The following is a 25,492-nucleotide window of genomic DNA, read 5'->3' as shown; positions in this document are numbered from 1 at the left end:
TTTCTAATCTCTATATATCAGATTATTACTAGTCACAGTCGGTTACGTTCTGAGCTCCTTGGCATCTGAGCATGGATATAAAGTCATCAGGTAGATTTCAATGATAATGTTTTTCACATCTACTAATTATTAAGGAGCAAATTATTATGCTTTGAAGAATTATTATTTTTAATCGTATTTTTCCACATTTTTGTTAACCATCTTTTTTAAAAAAATTTAATAACCATGTAATTAGAAGAAGCATTTCATTACAACACAGTTGACATATTCAATAACGTTTTCCTGAGGTAGGATGCATCTCTTTCAAATTTGGCTGTAAATTTTTAGGTTTACAGTTGAATTATTACAGTTATACAATATTGTACTCAGTATAAACCCTATAAGACATAAATTAAATGATGGTTTTAACCTTTAAAAAAAATCTCCATTTCATTTTAAAATATATTATTTCATACAGAAAACCCCATAGTACAGGCGACAGCATGCTAGATCTTGACTGAGAAGTCAGCAGTAGGCAAGACCTGCACATTGGTGGAATAGCATTGACTTGATTAGCCAAAGATCTTTGGCCAGAGTGAGTTACCAGCTGGCTGCCATGCCAGTGCAGAAGAGAAGATGCCTCTGGAGTTAAGCAGTAGATGGTAGAGCCATGGATTCCAGCCACTACTTGCCCTTCTGGTGAATCTAGTCAGCCTATCTAGAGGTATTTGTTTTAGGAGGGTCAGCTGTTCTTCATTTAGCGGTGATCAGTTGTCAATATTCCTTTGGATAAGATTGGGGTCTGCTGTTCAATTTCCCAGTACCCTTTAAGTTTTATCTGAGGAAGATAACGTTGATTGCAAACAGCAATTGCTACTAGTAATATATTTTTATGCGTAATTGTTAGGAAGTCAATCAAATTCGTTGTATTTATTTATAGGAATTTTCCAATCTGAAAGTTTAAGATAAAACTATGTACTTGGAAGACAAGGGAGAATAACAGTAGCTTTTTAAATAAATTGCAGCCTTATTTTTGCCAACGTGTGGTTATAAAAACAGACTGAAAACATACAGGGCATATAACTCCACTTAGCCTATTATGTTTAATATATATATATATATGATCTGTAAAATTTGAAATCAGGAATTAGACTGACCTTAACACTATAAGACAGAAACAGGATAGAATTTGGAATTTCTGTAACCTTTAAAAAATAATGGATGAAAAAGATCTAATTGAAAATAAAATAAACCTAAGTCAATATACATATTGACAGAGGGTATCAAACCTTTTAATTACAGCGCAGAATATTGAGAAAAATGCATGTATAGTTCTGTAGAAGAGAAATGTGCTAAATCAAACGTCTGAGATTCTTAGGTATTCAAGGTCTTCTTTCTGTATCATACAAAGAGAACAATGCTTTGTAGTTTCTTTAGTTAAATGAAATGTTAAAGGTATTTTAGGAAATGTAAAAGTTTAGAAAGGACATGGCCCTTAGTTGAATATCATTAACAACTATTGCAATCACTATGCATCAGAAGGAAAATAGTATGGCTCAGGAATGTTAACTCCTGTAGAAAGGGCCACAGGCTTCCTATAGAAATTTTAATTTAATCTCGCTGTATTTTTGGTAGGTTGTCACAATTTAAAAAGCAATAATGAAGACGTTTTAAATATTAGGGTATAGATGTCAGTTTATCTAGTTTATCTAGCAGTGTGATTCAGTGTATTGGGATCTACAGACAGCGATCACATTACTCATGGTCATATAGGCAGTCAGTTGCCTATTTTGAACAAATAGTAACTCCAGGGTCTTTATGCACTGTCCGGTGTTCTTTCCCTTAACGTTGTTACTTCCAGAATTGCATGTAGTTCAAACATCAGTTTATAACATGGTTTCCTTTCATGAACGTGGAACATGGATTTTATTGGAAATAAAATCATATGTTTAGAATTCTTTTTTCATTTTGTATTGAGTTTTACTCGGGGTATGCATCCAGTCACGTAAACGCTTATTTTAGACTTTCTGTTGCATTGGTCGACTCCTTTTCATTTTGATCTTCATTTGTCTGGGATAACCACCTAAGCCACCTTCCTAGTATAATATAGTCTTCCAGCTAATTCTGTATATCCTGACAGTTTTGTTCCCCACCCCCCAAAAAAAAACATTGTTTTCTTCCAGGCTTTGTTCTCTAAAACTTAACATTCAAGACCCAAATCAAATCTTAGCTCATGCATCATGACTCCACTGACCACTCTAGGAAAAGTGACAACCTTCATCTTTATATTTTTACAGAAATTTAAAAATATCACTTGTAGATTCAATTCATCAAAAATATTTGATTGCATAGAATTATTCCAAGATATCATGTGGTGTTTATCACTCGAAGGCTTACAACATAGCAGTTGAGACCATTTTTTCTGTCTCCGGGTAGATTACAATATTCTTGATGTTAGATACTGTGTTTGAAGATATTTATCTTCTTCATAATCCATAGAACATAAGCATTTGTGTGTGGCTGATGGTCACTAAGCATTTATAAAGTAAGTACTGAATTAGAAGTAGCTATGATAGGGCAATACCTCTATGAGATAAGTATGCAAACTATGGGATATCAATCATAAGCATGTTTGAACAGATTTCTTCAATTCGTAGGGAAGATGATTCTTCATATAACCTAAAAATTACAGTTTACCAACGAAAAATGTATCAAGATAAAAGAACGTTTGGAGCATATTCACATAGAGTAATGCCAGCAACAAGTGAAAGAATCAAATCAGTCCAAAATCTTTCAGTAAAACCTTGAACAATTTTAAAAGTGTGATGGTGATTCAAACTCACACATGCTAAATACTTCTACTGAATTACGTTAATACAAAGAAAATGTTCTGTTAACTGTAGTAGTATACAACAAGAAGATAGTGCTATTTAAATATGAGATTGGAAACTTTATTTTTTTCAAAAGTTAATACTTAGCGATTTTAAGTATCTGCTTTTTATTTTATCTTTCAATAGTGGAGTGGTCCTTGTTAAGAATTGAGTCAGGGGATGAACATAAGGGATTTAACAGACTTTCAAAACAGTAATCCTCTTTATTCCTACTCTGCCCCTTAGCAATACGTTAAGAGCATGTCCAATCCAAGATTCCTTTGCTCCGACCCTACTTAATTGTCTTCTTCTGCAGATAGACTTACCCAGATAGGATTACCAGAATGATTAATTGGCAAATGAAATTATTATCTTAGAAACAACTTAGCTGAGTTCTCTGTAGTGAACTGTCAGATTTTCACATATACTTTAAGTTTCATTAGACAGGTAAGCTAAATATGAGAAAAAGAGTTAAGCTATAAGTAAAAAGTAAACTTAGAAGATTCGTTATCTCCATCATAATGAATCTTTTTGTTTTACTCATTAGTAAGCAGTATATTTTATGTCATCAAATATGTTTGGACTTATAAGATTTCAGAAAAACTTTGGTTACTCAAATAATATTTACTTAGCTTCTAAAGCATCATTCCTTTTATACAAATCCTGTACCACAATGATTGATTAGAGTGCTGCATAGTAAAAAAAGATTCTTAAAATGTGTTTTATGAAAATAATGTTGAAGACAGTACAGCGATGATTCTCAATAAGTTTAAAATGTCACTCCACATGGAAATATTAATTTCATCTGACAAACATTTCCTGATGATTACTACATGATTGCGTCTGTGGTAGTTGTTAGGTATTACATGGTGAAGCAAGAGTGAACAAGAAACGTAATTTGTTCTTTCTTGGACATATTCTTCCATGGGGAATATAGATTAAATGTAAGAAAAAAAATTGTTGCACGCATATCATGATGAAGGAAACACCATTTAATCACCAAACTCAAAGTCAGAGTTTGGCATTATGTTTCTCTTATAGACACTATAATAATTACAGAGAAGGCAAATTTTCTTTTCTCCTAGTTTGGTATCAAATCATCCACCTCAATGCCAATGAAAAGCTAATAGAGCAGCATTTGTGTTCAATGTTTCACAGGCTGTGCATATATAGCTAACAAAGATGTCTTATTTGGCATTAGGAACATTTCCTCAGTATTTCCTGAGATTCATTCTGAATGTACAATAGCAAGAGATTGTGATTAACTAGAAAACCCAAGATATAATTAATGTAAAGTTACTAGGCACTGAAAAAAATTCCCTACAAGAGGCTTCTTAGAACTCCCATACTGATCAAAGGCCATGATGTAAAGGATCATCCATGATGTCTTTAACCAAACCTACAAACATAGATAGCTGAAGTGTGAGGAGAAAAATAATAAACAGAAATACTGTGAAAAATGTGTCAAAGAACTGTAAAATTTTGTGAATTTAAAGAGAAATTTTAAGGTCTAAAATTTTATATAGCATAAATAATTTCAGAAAAATATGATAATCTGAGTTCATGAATGTGACTAACATTTATGGAACTTGAATAAAGGGAAGAATATTATTGAAAATAGTATTTGGGACATGGTCAAGATCTCACTAAAGATATTTAACTGGCTTCGTTCTTGATAGGACATTTTTTGTATACGATCTAAAATAATTGATGCTTCAGAAGAACAAGTTATTCTAATTTTTATGAACATTACCTCCAAAAAGATATTTGTTGCAAAGAATTATTGATGAGTTTCTACCTTTTCCTGTTGTGGTGGGATGTATGAGAAAACATGGAAAAGCCTGAGGTTTCTCAAATTATTGTTTGAATAAAGGATCATCAGTCAGAGACAGTAGGTATGCAGCCTTGCATTCTGTGAGCTATTTATTATTAATATAAATTGGAACCCATATCACAAATCAGAATTTTACAATATCATATCTTGTCCCATATACAATTTTCTTTATATGTGGACTTTGATTTCAAATTTCACTTTGTAAAACTTCAGGTTTATGTAAAAATATTTATCCATGAAAGCAGATGCTTAATATAACCAAATTTTTGTTTTACCTAATTGTTTATCAGAAAATTCTGAATTGAAGTAATGGTTCATGTGAATTTGATTCATAGGACAGTATCCTTGAAGACTTAGTTGATGAAGAATTGTTTGGAAACCTCCAAGAAACTGAAATAGGTTGGAAGAATGTAGGCATTTATTTATAGTATTTTATAAGGAAAAACAGTTCAGTTTACTTTTAATGATATGCTTGCCAAAGCATTTTAACATACCGAGATTGATTATCAAACCACCTGGTGTGGAGCAAGGGTCCTGAAATAAAATGAATGAATAAAGTGATGAAAAATGAACAGAACCCCCTAAAACATCCAAAATTCAGAAATTCCATAGTTAGTGTGATCTGCTCTCCAAAGACAACCTTTAAAGGCTTTTGGATCGATATTTCCTATAAATGTGCTGTCTATCAATAATGAAATGGCTAGAAATTTCTTGCCTTGTACTGTAATTATTTACTGCATTTGTTTCCAAGCAAAAATTTAATACTTATTTTGGTACAAAAAAAAAAAAAAAAACAAAGTAGAAGACTGAAAAATCTTATGTCTGCAAGAAGCAGCCTAATTAACAGCACCCTCAAGATATCAGATTACCTTAACAGCTGGCTCCTATTTCAAAGCATAGGACATAGTTTCTTTGATCCGTTGGAATTTTATATATCTAACTATTGCTCTCATTGAATTTAATGACCTTTGAGTGTTTAATCAGAATTCATTTTATATGGATTCTGTTTTCACCTGGCATAGCCTGCATTAAGTGGTCTGTAAGTGACAATGTCAACTTCAAGGGTTAAATGTTGTCTTTCCTCACTAGAGAAAGGCCATAGAACTTTTTCTAGGGTAGATAAAAGTCTATTCTTTTTCCATGCATCTCCTTTCAATAATGTACACACATGGAAGATTCTAGAGATTCTAAATCTCATTACAGAAAAATGACTAGTATTTGGGTAAATTGTACTGTGTAACTTTAAAATACTGGCTATGAAACTCAGGTTCCCATTAGAAATAGAGGAATGACATAAATTCATTAAGAAGCCCAGGTGTAAGGTCATGTGAAATTATGGGAATTGCTGGAGAACAAAATGCTTGTTTATTGCTTGCTGATTTCATCTAGTTATTCCAAGTGAGAAACTGCATGGAACCATCATTGTCAGCTCTTCCTACCAGAACCTTGATATTAAAACTTCATGAAATTTTGGACTTTTCAAAAACTCTGGGATACACACACACACACACACACACACACACACACACACACAATGAACAATAAACAAAATATATTTTGCAAAACTGGTTTGCCAATTTACAGACAGTGCAGAAAGAAGAAGGGAGGTTCAAATTTTGTCTCTTCTAAAAATGCTTATGTAATGTCTGTCAATCTTATTGTATGGCATGAGAGTAAAATGAGGATAGTTTTGAGGAGAAAACTTTGAAAACTTTTTTTTCGTAATATCCAGTATAGGAGCAATATAAGAAATTTTGAAGGAAGAGTAGCTATGAATTAGCTCAAGAAACTTCTGATATTAGCTTTCTCTATGACCTTGGCCAAATAATAGAATATCTCCGGGTTTAATTTCTTCATTTGTTACATAATGATTGTAGTGGGGAGGGTAAAATAAAACTACTTAAATAACCCCAATATACCATGTAGGAAAAGGAAGAGCTACACTAACTTAAGAGATGGAAGGAAATGAGTCCTTTTTGTCTTTTATTCTACTACACACCAAGGATAACACTGAACCTCAGAGTCCTGTTTGAATTCTGTTGGAATAAATAATCTCAAAGGTTGATTTTATCTTTAAAATACTCCATTAAGTATATTACCTTGTTAAAAGTGTTAGAAAAGGGGACTTTAATTAATTTCATACCAATGGTTGGACATGGCATGTTGTATTTAATATCTTCAGCTTTTCCTCATGATGAATTATTTAGTTTAAATTCAATAAGATTGTTTTAAAAATATTTTTATGAATTCTTTGAGAATTTCATAGAATGCATTTTATTCATATGCACTGCCAACTTCTCTAATTCCTCGCAGATACACCCCTGCCATGTTAACTCCCTAACTTTGTGTCTTTTTTTCTTTTAATGGACCACCAAGTTCAATTTGTGCTGGCCATATGTTCATGGATGTGGTGCCATAGACTGGACATGTGTTGAACTATCAGGATACACATCCCCAAAGAAAACTGACTCTCTCCACCAGAAGCAATCAACTGTCCACAGCTCTGTGGCTAAAGGTAGAGGCTTCTGATCCTCTTTCCTTCATGCCAGAGTGTTGAAAGCATGATCTTGCACAGGCAACTACAGCTTCTGTGAGTTCATGAGTTCAGAGGTCCTGTCATATCCAGAAGATACTGTTACCATCTGTTCCTCTGTGAGTTCTGACACTTACACTGTTTCCTCCCTCTTGTCCATAATGGTCCCTGTATTCTTAGGGTGTGATGTAGATATCTCATTTGAGGCTGAGCACTCCATTAACACATTTTGCACTTTGAATAGTTCTATACTGCATTAGCCACCATCCATTTCATAAAGAAGTATATTTTATGAGGTCTGAGAGCTGTACTAATCTATGTTTAAAGAGATGTGAGTTTAGAGGGAATTTGATACTATGCCCATTTAACAGAATAATTGTAGTAGGTTTAACCCTCAGGACTGTGAACTCCCTACTAAGAGTTTTAGGCCAAATTTGCAGTGGCATGCATGCATTTCCTCCTCAGGAGCAGGCCTTAAGTTCAATCAGAAAGTACTTGGTTATACCCATAACAATCATGCCAGTATTTCAGCCTTGGGCATATCTTTCCATATTGGTCATAACAGTAGTTCACAGGGTTCATAGCAGGCCATGAATGTTGATGATTTTTTTCCCCGAAGAGCCTATATATCACCTTGCAGTACTATGAAAGGTAACCAGCAGGGAGGAAATTTCCTGGTTAGTGTTAACTTGATTTCTCTATGTCCCGTGATCAATATGAGTTATGTCTGCAACAATAGGTATTTACCATCAACTTTTTGTGGGCCACCAAGAACAACAGGAATAGTCTTACTCTTTTGAGGGTCTCTGGAACACTTCTCATAAAAAATTCAGTTTGAGGTATCCCATATCCGGGCCTTTTAATTTGTCAAACCTTAGTTTCATTTCTGGAATGAACATAATCCTATGTTTATGCTAGCTCCAATTAAACTCTTTTATATGAATATATGCCTTTGCATGTATGCATGTATGCATAGATATATTCATATATATTTATGAAGTTTATAAAACAGCATGTTTCCATATGACTTTTCAAACCTCCTCTGTATTAGCTATTCCTCTTCCACAACCTCCTGTCCTCTGACTTACCCTCCCATCTCTCTCCTCACTTAAACATCCTTCCTCAAGAATCCAGAAACCTAGAAAGGTACCAGTGCTGCAGAGGGGGAAGAAAGATGTTAAGGGACAGGGGAGATTGAGTTTTTTACTAGACACCTATTTTTCATATTGTAACATACTTGCCATATTTTTATATCTTGTTTTGTGCATGATTTAATTCAATTCTGTGGCCTAAATTTTAAACAAGAATTTAATATCTCTGAGTCTCCCACAAAACTGAATTCAATCAAATCGGACATATTGTATAGTGATTATTGGCTTTACTTTTGTTGAGCTTTGCATTCACAAATTAAACATTGGAAGAATAAAAGTATAAACATTTATCAGTTTGGTACAGTTTAAAAAGTGCAGCCTGCTCTTGATGGTAGTCTGTTTGAGGTTCTAGAGTTTAATTATCGTTGTGCTACTGGAGTCAGGAGTGATGATGGTTGCAGCTAAAGCATTATAGCATTCCACGGAATATTGGGGAACTTTGCTTTTGAATGTTTTCTCTTTTTTTAAATTTTGGTTTTGTTTTTAGGGTCAGGGTTTCATGCTACCCAGGCTAACATTGAACTCATTATGTAGGTGAGGTTGGGCTCCAACTCCTGATCTTCCTACAAACTCCTGTGATAACAAATATACACCATTTGTCATATACTGTGTACATTATCTGATAAAATACTTTTGATGAGGCTAGAGAGATGGCTCAGGGGTTAAGAGCACTGGATGCCCTTGCAGAAGACCCATGTTTGGTTCCCAGCACCTACATGGTGGTTAACAACCATCCTTAGCTCAGTTCCAAGGGATCCAATGCCCTCTTCTGACATCTGTGGGCACTACATGACATGAGTGCACTTGTATACATGTAAGCAGTACAGTCAGTCATACACATAAAATAAAGATAATATAAAAATAATTTTGGTGACATGATATAGAATATGCTTTTGCAAATGACCTCCAAAGACTATGATTTTATGTTTATTTTTTAGATATTTTAGTGAATTTCAGGCTTTTCTTCATGACTTTTCTTTCACTGTAGACTCAGATATGTATGGCTATAAGAAATTGGAATTTATTGTAGACAAAGCTGAATTAGAGAGGACATTATATATTTCAAGTCAACTTCAAAGAATCTAGATGTTTTTCTTTTCATTTTAAGTTATTTCATACTGAGCTGGAAATATCAGCATCATATGCTTACTCAGTAGACATTTTCTAAATTTTCATTGTTTTGCAAAAATATGGAAATATATAATGAATTATTTGATATAACAATAGAAGAAAATTAAAGCCAGGCGTGATGGCACATGCCTGTAGCATTAGTATTTATGAAGTGCAGGCAGGAAGATCACAAGCCTCATTGAGCTCCATAACATAAGCTTGTTCAAAATAAAAAGGAACAAATTCAGAAGTATTGAAACCTAATTTTATTTAGAATGTTAAGTAATATATATACTGAGCCAAAATTCAGAAGTGCAGAAGTCACATCTTATTTAGAATTTTAAAAGCAATTGATATGGTGCTTTCTTGTATCTGTGGGTTCCACATGTATTGATTCAATTAACCATGTTTTAAAAATATTTGGGAGCAGTATTTTATCCGTCTAAACAAATACAACTTTTCTTCTTATTTCCTAATGAGTACTGCATAATAACTCTTTGTATGGCATTGTAAGTTATCCAGATATGATTTAAAGTACACAGAAATATATTTGTACATTATATGCAAGTGCTACTGCATTGTCCATAAGGGTCCTATGCATCCACAGACTTTGTTATGGGGTATCTTGGAGTCAATCATTTTCAAATACTTCAGGATGATTATATATGTGTATTCAACATGTACTCCTTAAAGCCTTAGCATTGTAGATAGTGTTAGGCAGCAATTTAAAATATACCTTTCATATTGGGCAAATGAGAAAATTTCAAATATCAAGGTAAAAATCCTAATTTTTCACATTTAATTCTTTAGTGTAACCTAGTTAAATCATATTTATATGACTTAAAAATCCTAATTGTTAAATACTAAAATTCTTATTTTTTCACATTTAATTATTTAGTGTAAGCACAGTTAAATAATGTATATATATTACATAATATCTGAATAACTACAGTGTTCAGAAGTCATCAGTTTCACAGTCTAGTTATGACACCAATTTCATAGAAAATTTAAATAGTTGGAAAGCCTTATAAACAATTAAAATAGAAAAGGATCTTTACTAATATGGGAAAATGCCCTCAAGCTGAGCGACATATTGCTTACTGGATTAAGGAAGTGTGTACTTTATTAATTATTTGGTATTTATCAGTTTATCTTATTTAAGACAGCATCCTTTCAATAAAGGTAAGATGAGTGAGCTATAAGGCAAAGTCAAATAGTTCTGTCAGTAAAACTATAGTAGATAAAAAGGTGCACTTTTCTCTTACCTCCTCACCGTAGTAATCCCAGATCATGCTTGCATTTGTGATTTATTTAAGCACCTTTTAACAGATCTTTCAAGCAAGGAAACAGTTGCTTCTTTTCAGAAAAAGAAAACAAAAATAAAAGTAAAACAACAAAGAAACTTTAAAAGCAGTAAATGACAATGTCATTAGAAGAAAAAAAAAGGTGATGATGCATCTGCATTTATTTTTAGTGTGCAATATAGATTGCTGTTTCTTTGCAACTTACAAAGACAAAAAGGCAAAAGAACCTTAAAGTACTTATAGTTTTTTTCAGCCATCAGTTTAGATTTTGTGGTTCTTCATTAAAGGGTTTGGAAGCGCTGGGAATTGCTATGCCACTGGAAAGAATGTGTGCTTTGTTAACTTAATATATGGGTTTTATTGATTTCTGTGTCATTAATTTCTTTTGTATGAGTGTATGTATGACTGTTTATGTATGTATGCACATGCATGTATGTTTGAATGTGTCTCCCTTGTGGGAATGACATAAGGTAATTTAGTCTTCCTCCAAAGTAAGTATATAGTGAGCTATGTGATCAATGGCTCCACGTTTATGAAATAAGTGCAATGTTAATATTGGCTTGCTTTCATTTTCCTGTTGGCCATATAAAAAATAAGAAAATTAAGAGTTTTCTCCTCCCTTTCGAAAATGTTGAAGTACCCAATGGGATGGGAAGAAATGCTCTTGAGAAAAAGGGAAAATACATAACATTGCTGAATCTTTTTCTGGAATTGTTACGACCCGAGGCCATTTTCTTTAACAGAAATCTATAACCTTATTTCCCTGTCTTCATATAGAGAAAAATCCTAAATCATATGACATTTCACATTATTCTTAACTCAATGGAATTAGACCACAAATGTAATAACATTATCCATATATTTAAAACACTATCGAATAGCAATACAGGCTTTCCTAGCTTCTTTGTCCTCTAACCTTCTAGTATTTCATTGTGTGTAATCTATATGAAACTTCTGCACAATTTAAGAAGATTTTTTTGTGAAGTATAATAAAGCCTTGAATAATTGGAAACTAACTAACCAGAACTCTCAATTAACCAGTTTTATTTATTTATTTTTTGCTACACTCTCCTTTTAGAAGGAAGAGGCAAATGACAAGAAAACAAGCTGTTAACAGGTATTTATGTATTTATTTTTTAAAAACCAACTCCCTGGGAATGTCCTGGATCCTGTACAGATTCAGCCCAGTTTCCATAATCTTGTTCTCTAGAATACACTTCCTAGCATATGAAAGGGGAGTCACTTAAAAAGTCAACATCAAACCTGTAATCAGTCTTAATACTTACTGATAACGAAAAATGAAATCTGAATAGCTAATCTGAATTAATACATTCATTTGAAGTTTCTTGTTAACTGAGGTCTTTATAATTTCACTATTTGTAGTTAGTGATCAGTTATATGTACTAATTGGGATTGGATCCCAAGATCACACAGTGGAGCGCTGGCTTGTAGACCTCTTCTTGACACCTAAAATATAAGTAAGAGAAAAGCTGAAAGTTGATGGGGCTTGAGTGAGAGTTAGTGACATAAAAATTATAGCACTTATGTAAAATAATGAAAATCAATTAAGATGTCTACCTGTCCTCTGACTGTGTAGGGCTTAGGAAGGTGCATTCACTTTTGGAGGGCAGCAAAGGCTATTAAGTGTGCTATAACAGTAACAGAATGGAATGAGATTTATTGTAATTATCAGGCACATGCCTGTTTGTAGGCATGCCAGTAGTTCTAAAATATTTGAAATTGTTTTCCTTCTAATAGTACATTTTAAAAATATCTAAATCCCAAGATTTACATCTGAAATTTCCTAAAACAGGTATGAAATTTTCAGATAAGTTGAGATCACATATAGCATGTTATTCTAAATCTCCTATGTTTTAGGTTTTATCATGGAAAAGAGCAACAAGGAAAAAGGAGGGCAACCCATGATCCTAAAGTATGTCTTAATACTGCATGGCAATAATATTCTAAACTAAGTTTTGATATTGCCTAACAATAAGTTCCCAACTTTACTTCTGAACACTCTTCAAAAAGGAGATCTTCTGTTTTGGATACCCTTTTCCCCTTCCAGTAGTGGTGCAACTTTTGTACATATTTTTCTATAAGAAAAATATCATAAAACTATGAAGGAGATGTGATGTGCCTTACATGTGCGGTATAGAAAATGAAAATCACTTTAATGATGCTTCTAATACTTGAGACATTTTCTGTGTTGAAATTTGTCTTAAATATCATGCACACTAAATAATACCCAACTGACCTGAAGCAGTGGATGTGCCTCCTTAAGTGCCAAATTTTGTATTTGACTGTAACATCAATGCTTAGACTAGAACACACTAGAGTGCATAAATAAATAATTACAATAGAAAAACAGATTGACTTTGAATTTAGGTTTGGTTATTGGAAGTTTTGAATTTATGACTGTGATTGAATATAGGCCTAAAAATGCATTTTATTTTTATTTTCCTAGAAAAATGCCATGCAAATTTAGTGTCAATTTTCGTAATTAAATGTCAGATATTTCTGGATATTAAAACACATGAATGTATACATGGATGTGGCAAGTTTTTACATTTACTGAAATATGAAAAAGAAGTGTTTTTGAAAGTGAATATATTTTGAAAGTCAATCACACAAAATACAGAGAAATCAGAAGTGTCAAAAACTCTAACACCTATGCAAGGCAGGATTGGAAACAGAAACAAAAGAGCGTAGAGCTATAGGGAATAGTGAGAGCTGTGGGGAACTGGAAAATATCCATTTTTTCCAGAAGTCGTGGCCACTGTTCACTTCAGCTGATTGCTAGCATGTATGTATGAATATAGGCTTAGGCTGTTAAGATCTTACTTTTTAAGAAATGCTAAGTATTTAGATTTTTACATGAAATTCTCCAATTCTTAAAAGTTGGTCAAAGAATCAATAAAGAGAGAAAAAGTATCTGAGCTCTGGATGATATTGCCCATGGGTTTGGTGAGTGATGCTGTAAATTGTGAATGCAAAATTACTATACTTACCAAAAAATTAGGGTTTCTTATAAACACATCTTAAACTCCTGATGATGGAAAATTGATATAAAGTAAATAAATAGTAAGTGGAGTGCTTAAAAATAGTTCTTTTGGTCCTCAAAATAGTGGTTGTACACTTCATGATATTTTTGGTGCATAAAAGTAGCCAACATATTTTTGCATTCAATGTTTTGAGAATTAAAATAAAATTAAAAAATTGTTCTTTCTTGCTTATCAATAAATTGTAATATGTAACAGTTTAGTACCACCATATACAAAAGGGAATATTTAAGCATATATCTGCCACATAGTATAATTAAGCTTTCTATTTAAAGCCCAAATGTTTTGCTTAAATTGAAGAAAGGCATGTGTACAACATGTGTTGTTTTATAGTAAATTGGCTTGCCTTTAAACAAATCCCCTATTTTATCCAGTAAAGTTGATTTATTTTTACAAATGGTTAAAATAAGAAATAAAAAATATAAGTAGTTAACACAAAAAACTTCATTTGAACTTTTGAAAGACATTGGAAAAGATAAAAATCGATCATCTGAGAATTTATTTAGAGGTAACCATTTGACTGATTTGAGATTTTGCTTGTTTGTCTGTCCTGCCCTGGACCTTAGCTCATAATACCACTGTGCTACAATGCTTCTGACGTCTGCATGCTTTCATCACTGGTGATCCCAAATTATATTTATTTTAAAAAGAAACAACTAAATTCCATTCTCTCTAGAAAAAGTAAGAAAGAAAAGAAATTAAAAAAACACCTCACTTGTATACCTACTTTACTGGTCCCTATGATCTGCACCATAAATCGCCAATCAAGAGAGTAAATTAACATCATTTTGCATGAGAACTTTAAAAAGAGGAAAGAGGAAGATTATTCACAGTTTCAAGTCATAAATGAATGAGAAATACTTACTTGTTGATGGCTTAAAATAAGTGAAGATTGATTTAACAGTTACATGCATTAGTTCATCAGATGACCCTGTCAACGCTTTGAGGTAGGTGCTGTTATTTTCCTTCTTTTACACAAATCGAGAAGAGTTCACAACCTGTCTGAGGAAAACAAATCCAGAGCCAGCATTTGAGTGGTATTGTTTTTCATAGTAAATGTGCTTTTGATCCACATATTTATATTACAGCCTGTGGATTTTGAAATCAGTCTAATTCCAAACACACTTTTTCTATATCTATCTATATGCCTATTTCTGCATATGTGTCCTATTTATATGACTTATGGAAAATGATTTTTTTATTAGAGGTCAGTTTTGGTGATAGTGAAAAATCAACAAAATTAATTGTAATAGACCATATAGAGCCGAAAATATGCAAAAACCAATTTAGAGTTTAAACTTTGAAAAAAGTTCCATCTGTAATGAATTAAGGATATAACTAGCAATAACCTCTTTAATATTCTTCATTGCTACTTTGAGTTATAAAAATTATATTGATATTTATGCATAGCACACACAATACACTGTATTGTTCATGATTTTAAACTGTACCTAGGTAGCAAGATAATTTGCTACCCATTTATAGTTTATTAACGTTATCCAACTGCTACATGTAGATGTAGTTCATTCATTTTTACATTGTCTCATACTATTTTTGTGTATGAATATAACAAGATTTGGCATTTTTTATATCGACAGGCATTTCCATTGGTTCTTTGTTGTTGCTGTTGTTATTACAGACATATTCTTCAGTGGCCATCATGTTGCTATGTGTCTATGTGAGAAGATGTGTCTTATGTTGTAAGCCTAAATGCTGAATCATTGCCTTGTGTGCCATGCTCTCTTCAGCTTTAGTAGTTTCTGCCTAATTCCTCTTTAATTTTTTTTCTGACTTAACTTTCAACTATTAGTATACAAAATGGCGATTGCTCCACATTCTTACCAAAAGTAGAAACTATTAACAGTCATTTTGGAATAAAAATGATTATTTTCCCTTATTTTCTTCATCATTAGACATATGCAGCTCAGACATTGTTGCTAATCACTTAGTGCAATAACAGCATATACATATATACATATATATATACCTACTATTAGTGTTGGTTTACCTTCATTTAAAGCATGCTGTACAGAGAAGCATGTTATCATTTTAAATATATTAAATTATATTCTGATTAATAATACTTTCATACAAATATTCATTTGATGAGATAGGAATAGAAGGAGGTGATCTGATAATATATCAAAAATTCATGAAATGAAAACTGTACAAATAAATCTGTAGCTTTGGACCTCTATTACTGGGTATCTTAAGATTAGCTCCTGGACTATACAATTTCTTAGAGAAGCACTATAACCTTTCATCTGTAATATTTGTCTTCCCCTATCCTTGAAGCTGTAATTTATTCTTTCTGCATAAAGCATAAAGACAAAAATTGGATTTATTAAGTTGTGAAAAAACTAGTATAACACTCTTTGGCTTAGTTAAAATGACAACATTTACCTTATTTGTTTTTGTGTTTCTCCTAATTCTTTAAGGACAATTGACAGTGGAGGAAAATAATGATGAGATCTCAGTATATAAAAGATTAGACTGTGACAGTACACCATCTTAAATTAATCTTCAAGTTTTCCTATTCTGAAACATCATATTACAAATGCTGAAATTCAATGAAATGTCAGCCAGTATTATAACTGTGCTTGCCTTTGCATTGCTTTTTATGCATTTTTCTAATTGGAGAAGAGAATATTCAAAATTTTCAGTTCAGTGTATGTTTGATTCCAACAGTGATTTTTAAGAGAACTGGGCTCAGTATATAAAAAGATCTGGATCTCTTTACCTGAGAATTAGCATAGATCTATCAATGTTTCTTTTGTTCAGTGTGCTAGAAAGAAAATTTCATTTGGAAGGTATGAAATATGGCAAGAGGTTGAGCTAGAAAAGAGAATCAGTTGAAAGTGATTTTATTTAAATACTCAGAGTTGCAAATGTACCAAATATTAACAAACACATCCCCCAAAATAGATCCTCTTGTGACACAAAATACCTATTATTTTCAATGACTTCATTGTCTAAATGTGACAATAAACCTTGAGAATCCCATGTAAGTTGCTGCTGTGGGTTTTTTACTTTGGTGTGCCTGTGACCTGACTGCAGGGCTCACATTTAAGAAATTTCACCACTATCTTCGCTAATCAGCACCCTATGTTCAGCTTAAGCATATTCTGGAAATGACTTTTTCTATTACTTGCACTAATTCAGTAAAGAGAAACTTTTGCCAGAAGAATTTAGATTATGTTTGCTCAGAACCTTCATATCCTGCATGGAATTTTGGTGAAGTTATCCAATTTTTGTAATAAGCACTAGAAAAATCACTTAAAACATGAAATATTCCAAAACTGTTAAATGAGATTCAAAGATAGAGGTCAGATTCCATTCAACATTTCATTTTGTTGACTAAGAGTTTACCACGTGATTGAAAAGACTATTAAGAAATCAGTTTTCTCATTTAAAACTAATATTATGGCTGTTCATATTTTTATAGAAACAAAAAAACAGAAAATATAAACCTTGCTATATTGCATTTGTCACCTACAGTAAAAAAAAAATACCATATACATCCGGCATAGTGGAGCACACCTTTAATCCCAGCATGTTGGAGGCAGAGGCAGGTGGATCTCTGTGAGTTCAAGGCCACCCTGGTCTACATGGCAAGTTCCAAGACATCTGGGGCTACAGGGAGACCCTGTCTCTAAAAGAACGCCCCCCCCCGAACTAAATACAGTATAATTTATCTGTTAATGGATCTTTGGTTACAAAGCTGATTGCAGTCCTTCCATGCAAGCAACCCTTATTGAGTAGCTACACATTTGTTAGTCTACAATGAAACCCTGACAAGCAATATTTGTTCTCTTCTTTTTCACAAAACATGAAAATCATGGACATTTTTGCCTCTTTAACAATGACCTCAAAATACTTATATGCTTTGCCACAGATGACATCTAGATATTAATACTTCAATACTGTATAGAAAACGTTGCTTTTTGCTGTTATTAAAAACCCAGTCTGAACCTTGAGCTAGTCATTTACATGATGTTTCCTTGGGATTACCTACATTCTTGTCCACTCTGACCTTGTAATTTTGCTCACAGTTGGAAATGTAATGCAGAGTGACTAAGATAATGTTGTTTACATAGACTTTAAGTGGAGTGACATTATAGTGAAGCAAGTGTCACATCACCCAAAGTGAAGGAAGACTTAATTACCATAATCCTGTGAATAATAAAATTTCTTAGTCATGTGTAGCATAATAATGTAATGTTCTGCATGTTACATTTAATAATGTGAAAGAAAAGCAAGTTAGGCCTCAGACTGTGTTTCTTTAAAAATGAACACAAAGTGGAATTATAGAAAGAAAACAGGCTTTTGAAGTAGGGTACTTGTCTGAGTATTCAGGTGAAGTTTGTCCTTTCTTTTAAACTCTGAACAGTTGCCTAGTGATGTGAAAATGAAAGCACTGCTAAAATATCCATAAATCTAGAAACCAGTGAGTAGGGTGACAGACCATGAATTTCCTGGAGGGTGCAGGGGAGTGTTAACTAAATGACTAAGACAGGATAAAGAGGAAAGGCTGATAACCACCTATTATTGTGCAATGGGGGAACATATCATTAATTTACAAAGAGAGTGGTAACATTTTCTAAAATTGTATAGCTCTATTCTTAAAAGTTTGTCAGTGTAACTAATTAGTTGCTAAAATGGAGTTGATTCTAAGACTCAGTATGAAGGCATTTGGAAAGGCAAGGCATTGTCCATAAATTGGTACGGTGTGTAATACATCTTGATGAATGCTGCAAAATAATGTTAAGAAATGGGACTATTATACCAAAATGGCCGTTCATTGGTTTGTAGTCCTTGAAGGAATTATGTTCCATGGCAACGTGCTCTAAAGTCCTGCAGATAAATGTGAAGTGCCCTAAAGACATGTCCTGTTTTCTGTTTTTGATAGCATTGAGTTTTCAATACAAATAACCTGCTTCTGCGAGGATTTCTCAGTGTATTAGAACTATAAAATTGGTACTACAGATTGGAGTTTCTGTTTTTTTAACTAATTTTATTTTCTGAAAGAAAGTATAAAATGAATCAGCGATAATATGTAAAGGTGATTTAAAGATCATTTGAAAGCTGAGATAGTAAGAATGTACAACTCAGTCAATAGATTCATGGTATTGATGCATTTTTCATAATTTACAAATCATAATACTGGATCATCCTATGTACTACGTTACAGAAATTTTAAGAAAGTATGTAAAATTATCAATAAATATGTTAATTGAATCATGTTAATATCAGTCTTGATTTTATTGGGAGAATTTGGAAAGATTTAGTGATAAATTTATTGTAAAATATAGGTATGTATATTTACTTAAATACATAAATAAAATTGTTCGGGTTTTATTTGAATATCTTAATTTTATTTGCTCAGTGTCCCTTTTCTCTCTCTTGTTTTACCTAAACAGTATATTACTCTAATGAAACAGTTATTCAACAGAACTATATTCCCATGTTGCTTTAAAATAATTTCAGATTTAAGTATTCTGCCATGGGGCATCCATGCTGAGCTGGAGCTTGACACATTACACCCTCAAATGCTAAGGTTAATCTCGGCTTAGCAGCATTTTAGAATAGTAAGAGTTGCAGTCCTGACTCTTCTGTTCCTAGAGTTCAAATGGCATAACTTTCTGATTATTTTAGGTTTAAAAGTTCATGAAGAGAGTGTTATGACTTTAATTTCAGTGTTCTTGTTATATATAACTTTATCCCAGTTTCCCGGATAAGCCTCATAGTCTTTTGTTCACTGTTCAACAATAACACATTGTTACAAGCATTGTTATTTGAGTAAATAAAAACTGAATAATTCTGAGAGGTAGAGTGTTATAGTTGTGTCATGGGAAGTTGAGACATGCGTTTGGATATTAGTTTCCATTGCCAAATGTATTTCAGATACGTTGGATTTTCTTTCTCCCTAAAATACTGTTGACTTTCATAGCTAACTAGCACCTGATGAAAATGCATTTGTACCATTTAACTTGTATACAGTTTTATAATAATTAAAGTATAATCACCCCCCCCAAAGTAAAATAAAATAATTTAACTAAATCACAAAGTTGGTTTTATTGGTGACTGTGCTAGTTTGCTTCTCTCTTGCTTTGATATAAACACCATGACAAAAAGCAACTTAGGAAGGGAAGAGTTAGTTTCATCTTATAGGTTAGAATACGTTATTGAAGGAAACCAGGAGAGAAGCTGAAGGAAGGAATCTGGAGGCAGGAACTGAAGCAGAGAACATGGAGGAACACTGGGTACGGGCTCACTACTCTGACTTGCTCTGCTGCCATTCTTACAGAACACAGGACCATCTGTCCGGGGTTAGCACTACCCACAGTGGGCTGGGTCCTCCTAAATCATTTAAGAATGAAGAAAAATGTCTCATAGACATGGCCACAGGACAATCTGATCTGGGAAACTTCAGGTGAAATTATTCCCAGGTGACTCTAGGTTTTACAAGTATGCATTCAATCACATATTCAATTAATATAACATGGTAACATTATTAAGATCGTGTTTAAATTTTTATCCTGAGTTAGATGACAATCTACCACATTTGAAACAGTGTAGCAGATATGGTGGTGTGCACCTGTAACCCCAGTACTCAAAAGAGACTAAGGCAGAATTGTAGTGAATTCTTGTGTTTCATGGTCTACATAGTGAATATTATGCCAACTGGGCTGCATACTAAGACAGTATCTTAAAACAAACTCCAATATCAACAAAGCAAATAAGTGCCCCAAAACATAATATGAATGGTTTTATGATACCTGATTTAAATAGTTTTAAAATAGTCTACATAACTTTAGTAGAATTAAAAACAAATTGCTCCCTAATTTACGCTTTTAGAGTTCTCTCTCTTCAAAAATTTCTCACTATGAGTTTTGATACTAAATTAGATTGCAACTAATGTAGGGGTGAAACACTTTTTAATAAGGTAAACTTGCCACAAAGCTTTGTGTGTTTGTGTGTATATATGTTTGGCTCTGTGTGTGTCTGTGTGTGTGTGTGTGTGTGTTGAGGATTAATTCAGGGTCTTATGCATGTTAAGCATAAATTCTAACACTGAGTTGTAACTCCATATTGTTTTTGTTTAAATAATATTTTATTTTAGGACAGATGTAAATTTATAGAAAAATTCAATAATTATACAGAATTCCCCGATACTCATTTCCTATATTTTTAATATCCTCAAATTGATGATATTTTAAAATTTTTATTGTTTTATTATATTTCATACAGAACATCTTAATCATCTTTATTTCTCCCCCTTCACCCGCACCCTCCCATAGCCCTCCCAGTTGTGTCGGATTTCAGGCATTTTGCCATTTATGTTAAGGCCTATTGAGTCAAGTTAGTGTATCCAGATGTCTTTCAGTGGAAGTACATCCACTGGGATCTAGCCAGCCTATCTAGAGTCATTCCCTTAAAGAAGATCTGCTCTCTCTCACCCAGAAGTAATCAGCTGCCAATAGTTGTTTAACTAAAACTGGCGCCTAATGCCCATTTCCCCAGTTCTATGCTGGATTTTTGTCTGAGTTTGCATGGGTCTTGTGCATTCTGACATCCTTACTATAGTGTGGTTTCCTACATCTTAGAACAGAAAAAAATATACCAGGGAAAAACTGAGGTAGTTTAAGTTATAAACATTATTAACAATAGGATGTAGGAAACTACACTCTAGTTAGTGGACATGTGTGCTGTGCTTCTTTGGATTCTGATCACTTTTCTCTCTGCTTTTGATGACGTTGACAGTTTTGCGGAATACTGCCAAGGTACTTCTTAAATGTCCCTTATCAGGGTTTGTTTGATGATTTTCTTAGGACTTATATGATTTGGGAGGAAGAACATAGAAATAAACTGCAATTTTTATTACATTAAGTATTATTAGTCCAGAGATTGACCCTGATTTCCTAGCCCAGTTAATGTTTGGTGTTTGTTGAGGTTCCTCATCATAAAGATCCTTATGCTAGAAGATGCTCCAGGTCTAGAATCAGCTGTTTCCCCATGATATGGTTTGGCAAAATTTGATCTTGTCAATCCTGAGCAAGTATGGCTCAGAAAAAGGGTAAGAGAAAGTATCTCAGCATCATTTACATTTAATGCTCTAAATTTTCCAGTATCTTAATAATGCACCTAGATGTCTATCACCCTCATTAGTATTCCACAAAATGATTAATATTTTCTTTGTAGCCACATAAAATGTCATACAAAGGTATAAAAATGTACTATATAATTATCTCACATACATCTTCTGTCTGCAACTTGCTCACCTACCCTGATTCCAATAAACTAGATTAGTATCCTTTCATTAGTCACCATGGACTATTTTTCTCCCCTTTGGAGGGGATTCTGAGATGATATAAATTTAGGAAATACGGGATTTGTAAACAGATAAAAATAATTACTGCTCATTTTCTCTCAGTCTATAATTAGTTAATTCATTTCATGAATGTATACAATTTGATTCAGATTTCCAGTTACTTTTCAATAAATGAAAAATTCAGAAAACTAGCATTCAAAGAACGTATTTATAAATGATTTTTATGGCGGCAATAGTCTTCAATTTGTAATCAGATGTTTTGTGCGCAATCTCTCACTTTGCTATTAACTGACCCTATGACATGGAAAAGTCACTTGACAGCTACAGATCTTTGGTCCATAAAAGGGACCTAACATTGCTTGGGATTGTCCTGAAGAGAAAGATGAACAAAGTCAAGTTTGTAAAAAATTCTTTGGAAGTGCTTAAGTAGTGCTAATTTTATAGCCACGCGATTAAAAAAGTTTGTTTTGATAATCTTTGCATTTCTAATGTGTAGCATATTCTTCTGGCATTTACTATCCAATGTTCAATAAATATTTATTGAGAAATTGAATTGTATTATCACTTACATTATTTTCTGTTCCTCCCGACGTATTGTTCAGTAGTTTAGGTAAATTTGTTATTTTTGTAAAATCAGAAATCCATGTGACAAAATATAGGCAGAAATACACAGCCCAATTGTTGTTTTTATATTCAAAAGCACTCCAAATTGTGGCCTTTGTTTTGCTCAGGTTGTGGTCTTACTCAATGGCTGACTGCCTTCTGATTAGTTTTCATTGCTTTGAGCTGACCAGATTTTCCTTTGAAATAAGGTTACTGGAGCTTTCACCTCGACACTGTGGTGATGTAAAATTTCTGCTGCAGAGTCACAGAGCTAGTGCTGGAAGAAGAGGCACACCTGTGAACACAGGCTGTCAGAAGGCCCTCAGAGCCCCAGTGTGTTGAGGCTACAGCTGCTTGGCTGGGAAGCAGTTGGATGCTCTTTGTCACTCCTTCTTGTGAAACCACAGGAGACCCACTAAAGGGTTTTTAACTTTCTTTTGATGTATAAATTGCATTGATTAACAGTAGTTAAGAGAAGGGCCCCTTTTGTAAGCTGAAGACATACTGAATGTGAGAGGGATGGCATGGCAGACCCTGTTAAGTAAAATATTTTGATGAAAAGAGTACTGTTAACTCACGTCTTTCATTTTCTCTAAATTTCCATCTAATGTATTCTGTAAGGATTCCCAGAAGGAAACTGTATTAAGTTCCAGTTTCTCTTTTCAGAAAATCTACTGAAGCATGTTTATTATATTTGAATTTCTCAGGTTGCCAGCTTCCCTAGAAGTGGTAGGTGAATATTTAAAGCCTAGGAGGAACCCATTCAGCTTCAGAAATTGCAAAAATATTTTATGTCATTTCTAGGGTTTGGAATTTGTGAGACAATGTATGGAGAGCGGTTCAGGAGTCTTTTTTCCCCTCAAATTTCAATCACAATGATGCATAAGCTTGTCCATCTGGTAAAGCATGCATTATAGAAAACCAAGAGAATGTTTCAGGTAAAAGAAACTTTATGTGGAATAATGATGTCCTAACATTTCCAATTGCTGTCGGTCAGAAAAATCTCTGATTTTAATTCAATAAATTTTGTGATAGTGCTCTTCATTCACACTATGAAGTAGGAAACCTCCTATTATTTCCAACTCTTGCTCAAAAAGTCAAATATAGACTTTAAGGCTTGTATCGAATAGGAGTGGAGATGGGTAAGGGAGGACTTAATATTAGATTATATGTATTAAGACTAAGTACCTGATAGATTTCTTTCCCCCAGAAACTGCTGCTTTCTCTCAATAGCTGAATTGCCTATTTTAAATAATCAATTCGTACTTTCTATTGAATTTTTTCAATCATACAATATATTTTGATCACATTTAAACCCGTACCCTATCTACACCCCTCTTATAGGTCCCTTGTTGGAGTTCATGTACACTGTCATATAAATTAAAGTCTATTGAGTCAAGTTCGTGATCCCAAATACCTTTTTCTGTGTGTCTGGCCCACTCCAGGTTTTATCTAAACATATCAATTTGTTATTTAATTGAAATGAATAGAAGCTGTGTCAAGAACCTCACGTTTGGGGAAATTCAGATAATTTTCTAAGCAAAAACTAACCATTTTTTTAGATGTTCAATTACAGGGAATTTTAAACAAACATTTGAACCTTATCCTACAAGTTACACTTAAGACTATTTCCTTGGGCTTTGCATGACTATTGAATTACTGGATTTTTAGCAGCATAGCTAAATTCCAGCAACTGCAAAAGTAATTAGTGAAATTATGTTGAAAATGTTGTAAACAAGTAAAATTATTATTCATTCTGTAGCAAACTACAAATGTGGGTGGATATGCTAAATGATAAATTAAGCATGAACTGCTTTAATCTGTAAACTGAACATGTTAGCAAACGGCTTGCGTTTGTAATTAGTATTTACAGCCACAGGAGAGTGCCTCTATTAAAACAGTGACAGGAAATTGATCAGTTTAGGTTGTCATAGCAACCAAAAGACTTCCATTGCTTGTGTTGGGTTTAACCTATTACACTATATACCTATGTTTAGAAATACATTTATTAACTGTAAAGATAAACTAATCAATAATGCAAAAGATGTTTGAAATGCTGAAATGCCAAACTGACAAAGTCCAAATGAATGCTTGACTACTTGATAATAGATTTAAGTGTTCTGTGGTTGTCATGACATTTTCTTTACAAAGCAAATGATGTCTTCCAAAAAAGTCTTAAAACTATGTGTAAATGCAAATCTGTTGATGACAGTATGTGGCTGTCACATTCATAACAAGAGACAATAATTGATGATTTATGAGATGACACCATGGCAACAAAGTCTTTCATCATTGGCATTTCTTGGTTACTTTTTTTATTCATTGCTTGCTGGTGCCTGTGAAAAGTTTCTACTATGGAATACAAGAAGGCTTACTCATATCTTAATCCATTACATATCATTTAATACAGGGTGAAGGTATTGTCAAGATCTCAGAATCAACTTAGAAAGTGAAAGCTGGCAATGTCTTGTTAGAAATAAAAGTCAGCTAAAATAGAAAACATGTTTGGTAGCTGTAAATGGGCAAATTTGAACTTGTCAATTAACCTTTCAAAAGAATGTTTAATGTATATTCTAAGACTGGACTGCAAGCTCTTAGTCCTTTAAATTTATATTGTGTGATAATGTCTTTCCAAAGGAGATGAGAGGTATCAGAATGCAGTGTACTTTGATTTTTAAATCCAAAGGAAATTTTTAATCTTATTTTTATTTATT

General features: G+C 33.2%; 1 protein-coding gene across 5 annotated transcripts in view; it reads left to right on the top strand.

Annotated features, from left to right (window-relative positions):
- Nucleotides 1–25,492, top strand: part of Dach2 (dachshund family transcription factor 2) — a 597,198-nt gene that overhangs the window by 141,210 nt on the left and 430,496 nt on the right. For 3 of the 5 annotated variants that reach the window (XM_008822462.1, XM_008822494.2, XM_008822468.1), the window contains exon 2: nt 11,860–11,898. The exons of the other annotated variants lie outside the window; for them this stretch is intronic. In XM_008822462.1, the coding sequence (XP_008820684.1) occupies nt 11,860–11,898 (39 nt within the window). The remainder of the gene's footprint in view (nt 1–11,859; nt 11,899–25,492) is intronic. 5 annotated transcript variants of the gene reach the window in all.

The sequence above is a fragment of the Nannospalax galili genome, unplaced genomic scaffold (assembly GCF_000622305.1).
Source record: "Nannospalax galili isolate Female #2095 unplaced genomic scaffold, S.galili_v1.0 scaffold10, whole genome shotgun sequence".
Lineage (NCBI taxonomy): Eukaryota > Metazoa > Chordata > Mammalia > Rodentia > Spalacidae > Nannospalax > Nannospalax galili.
Note: the sequence above shows the minus strand (reverse complement) of the source record. Positions and strands in the feature narration are given on the sequence as shown.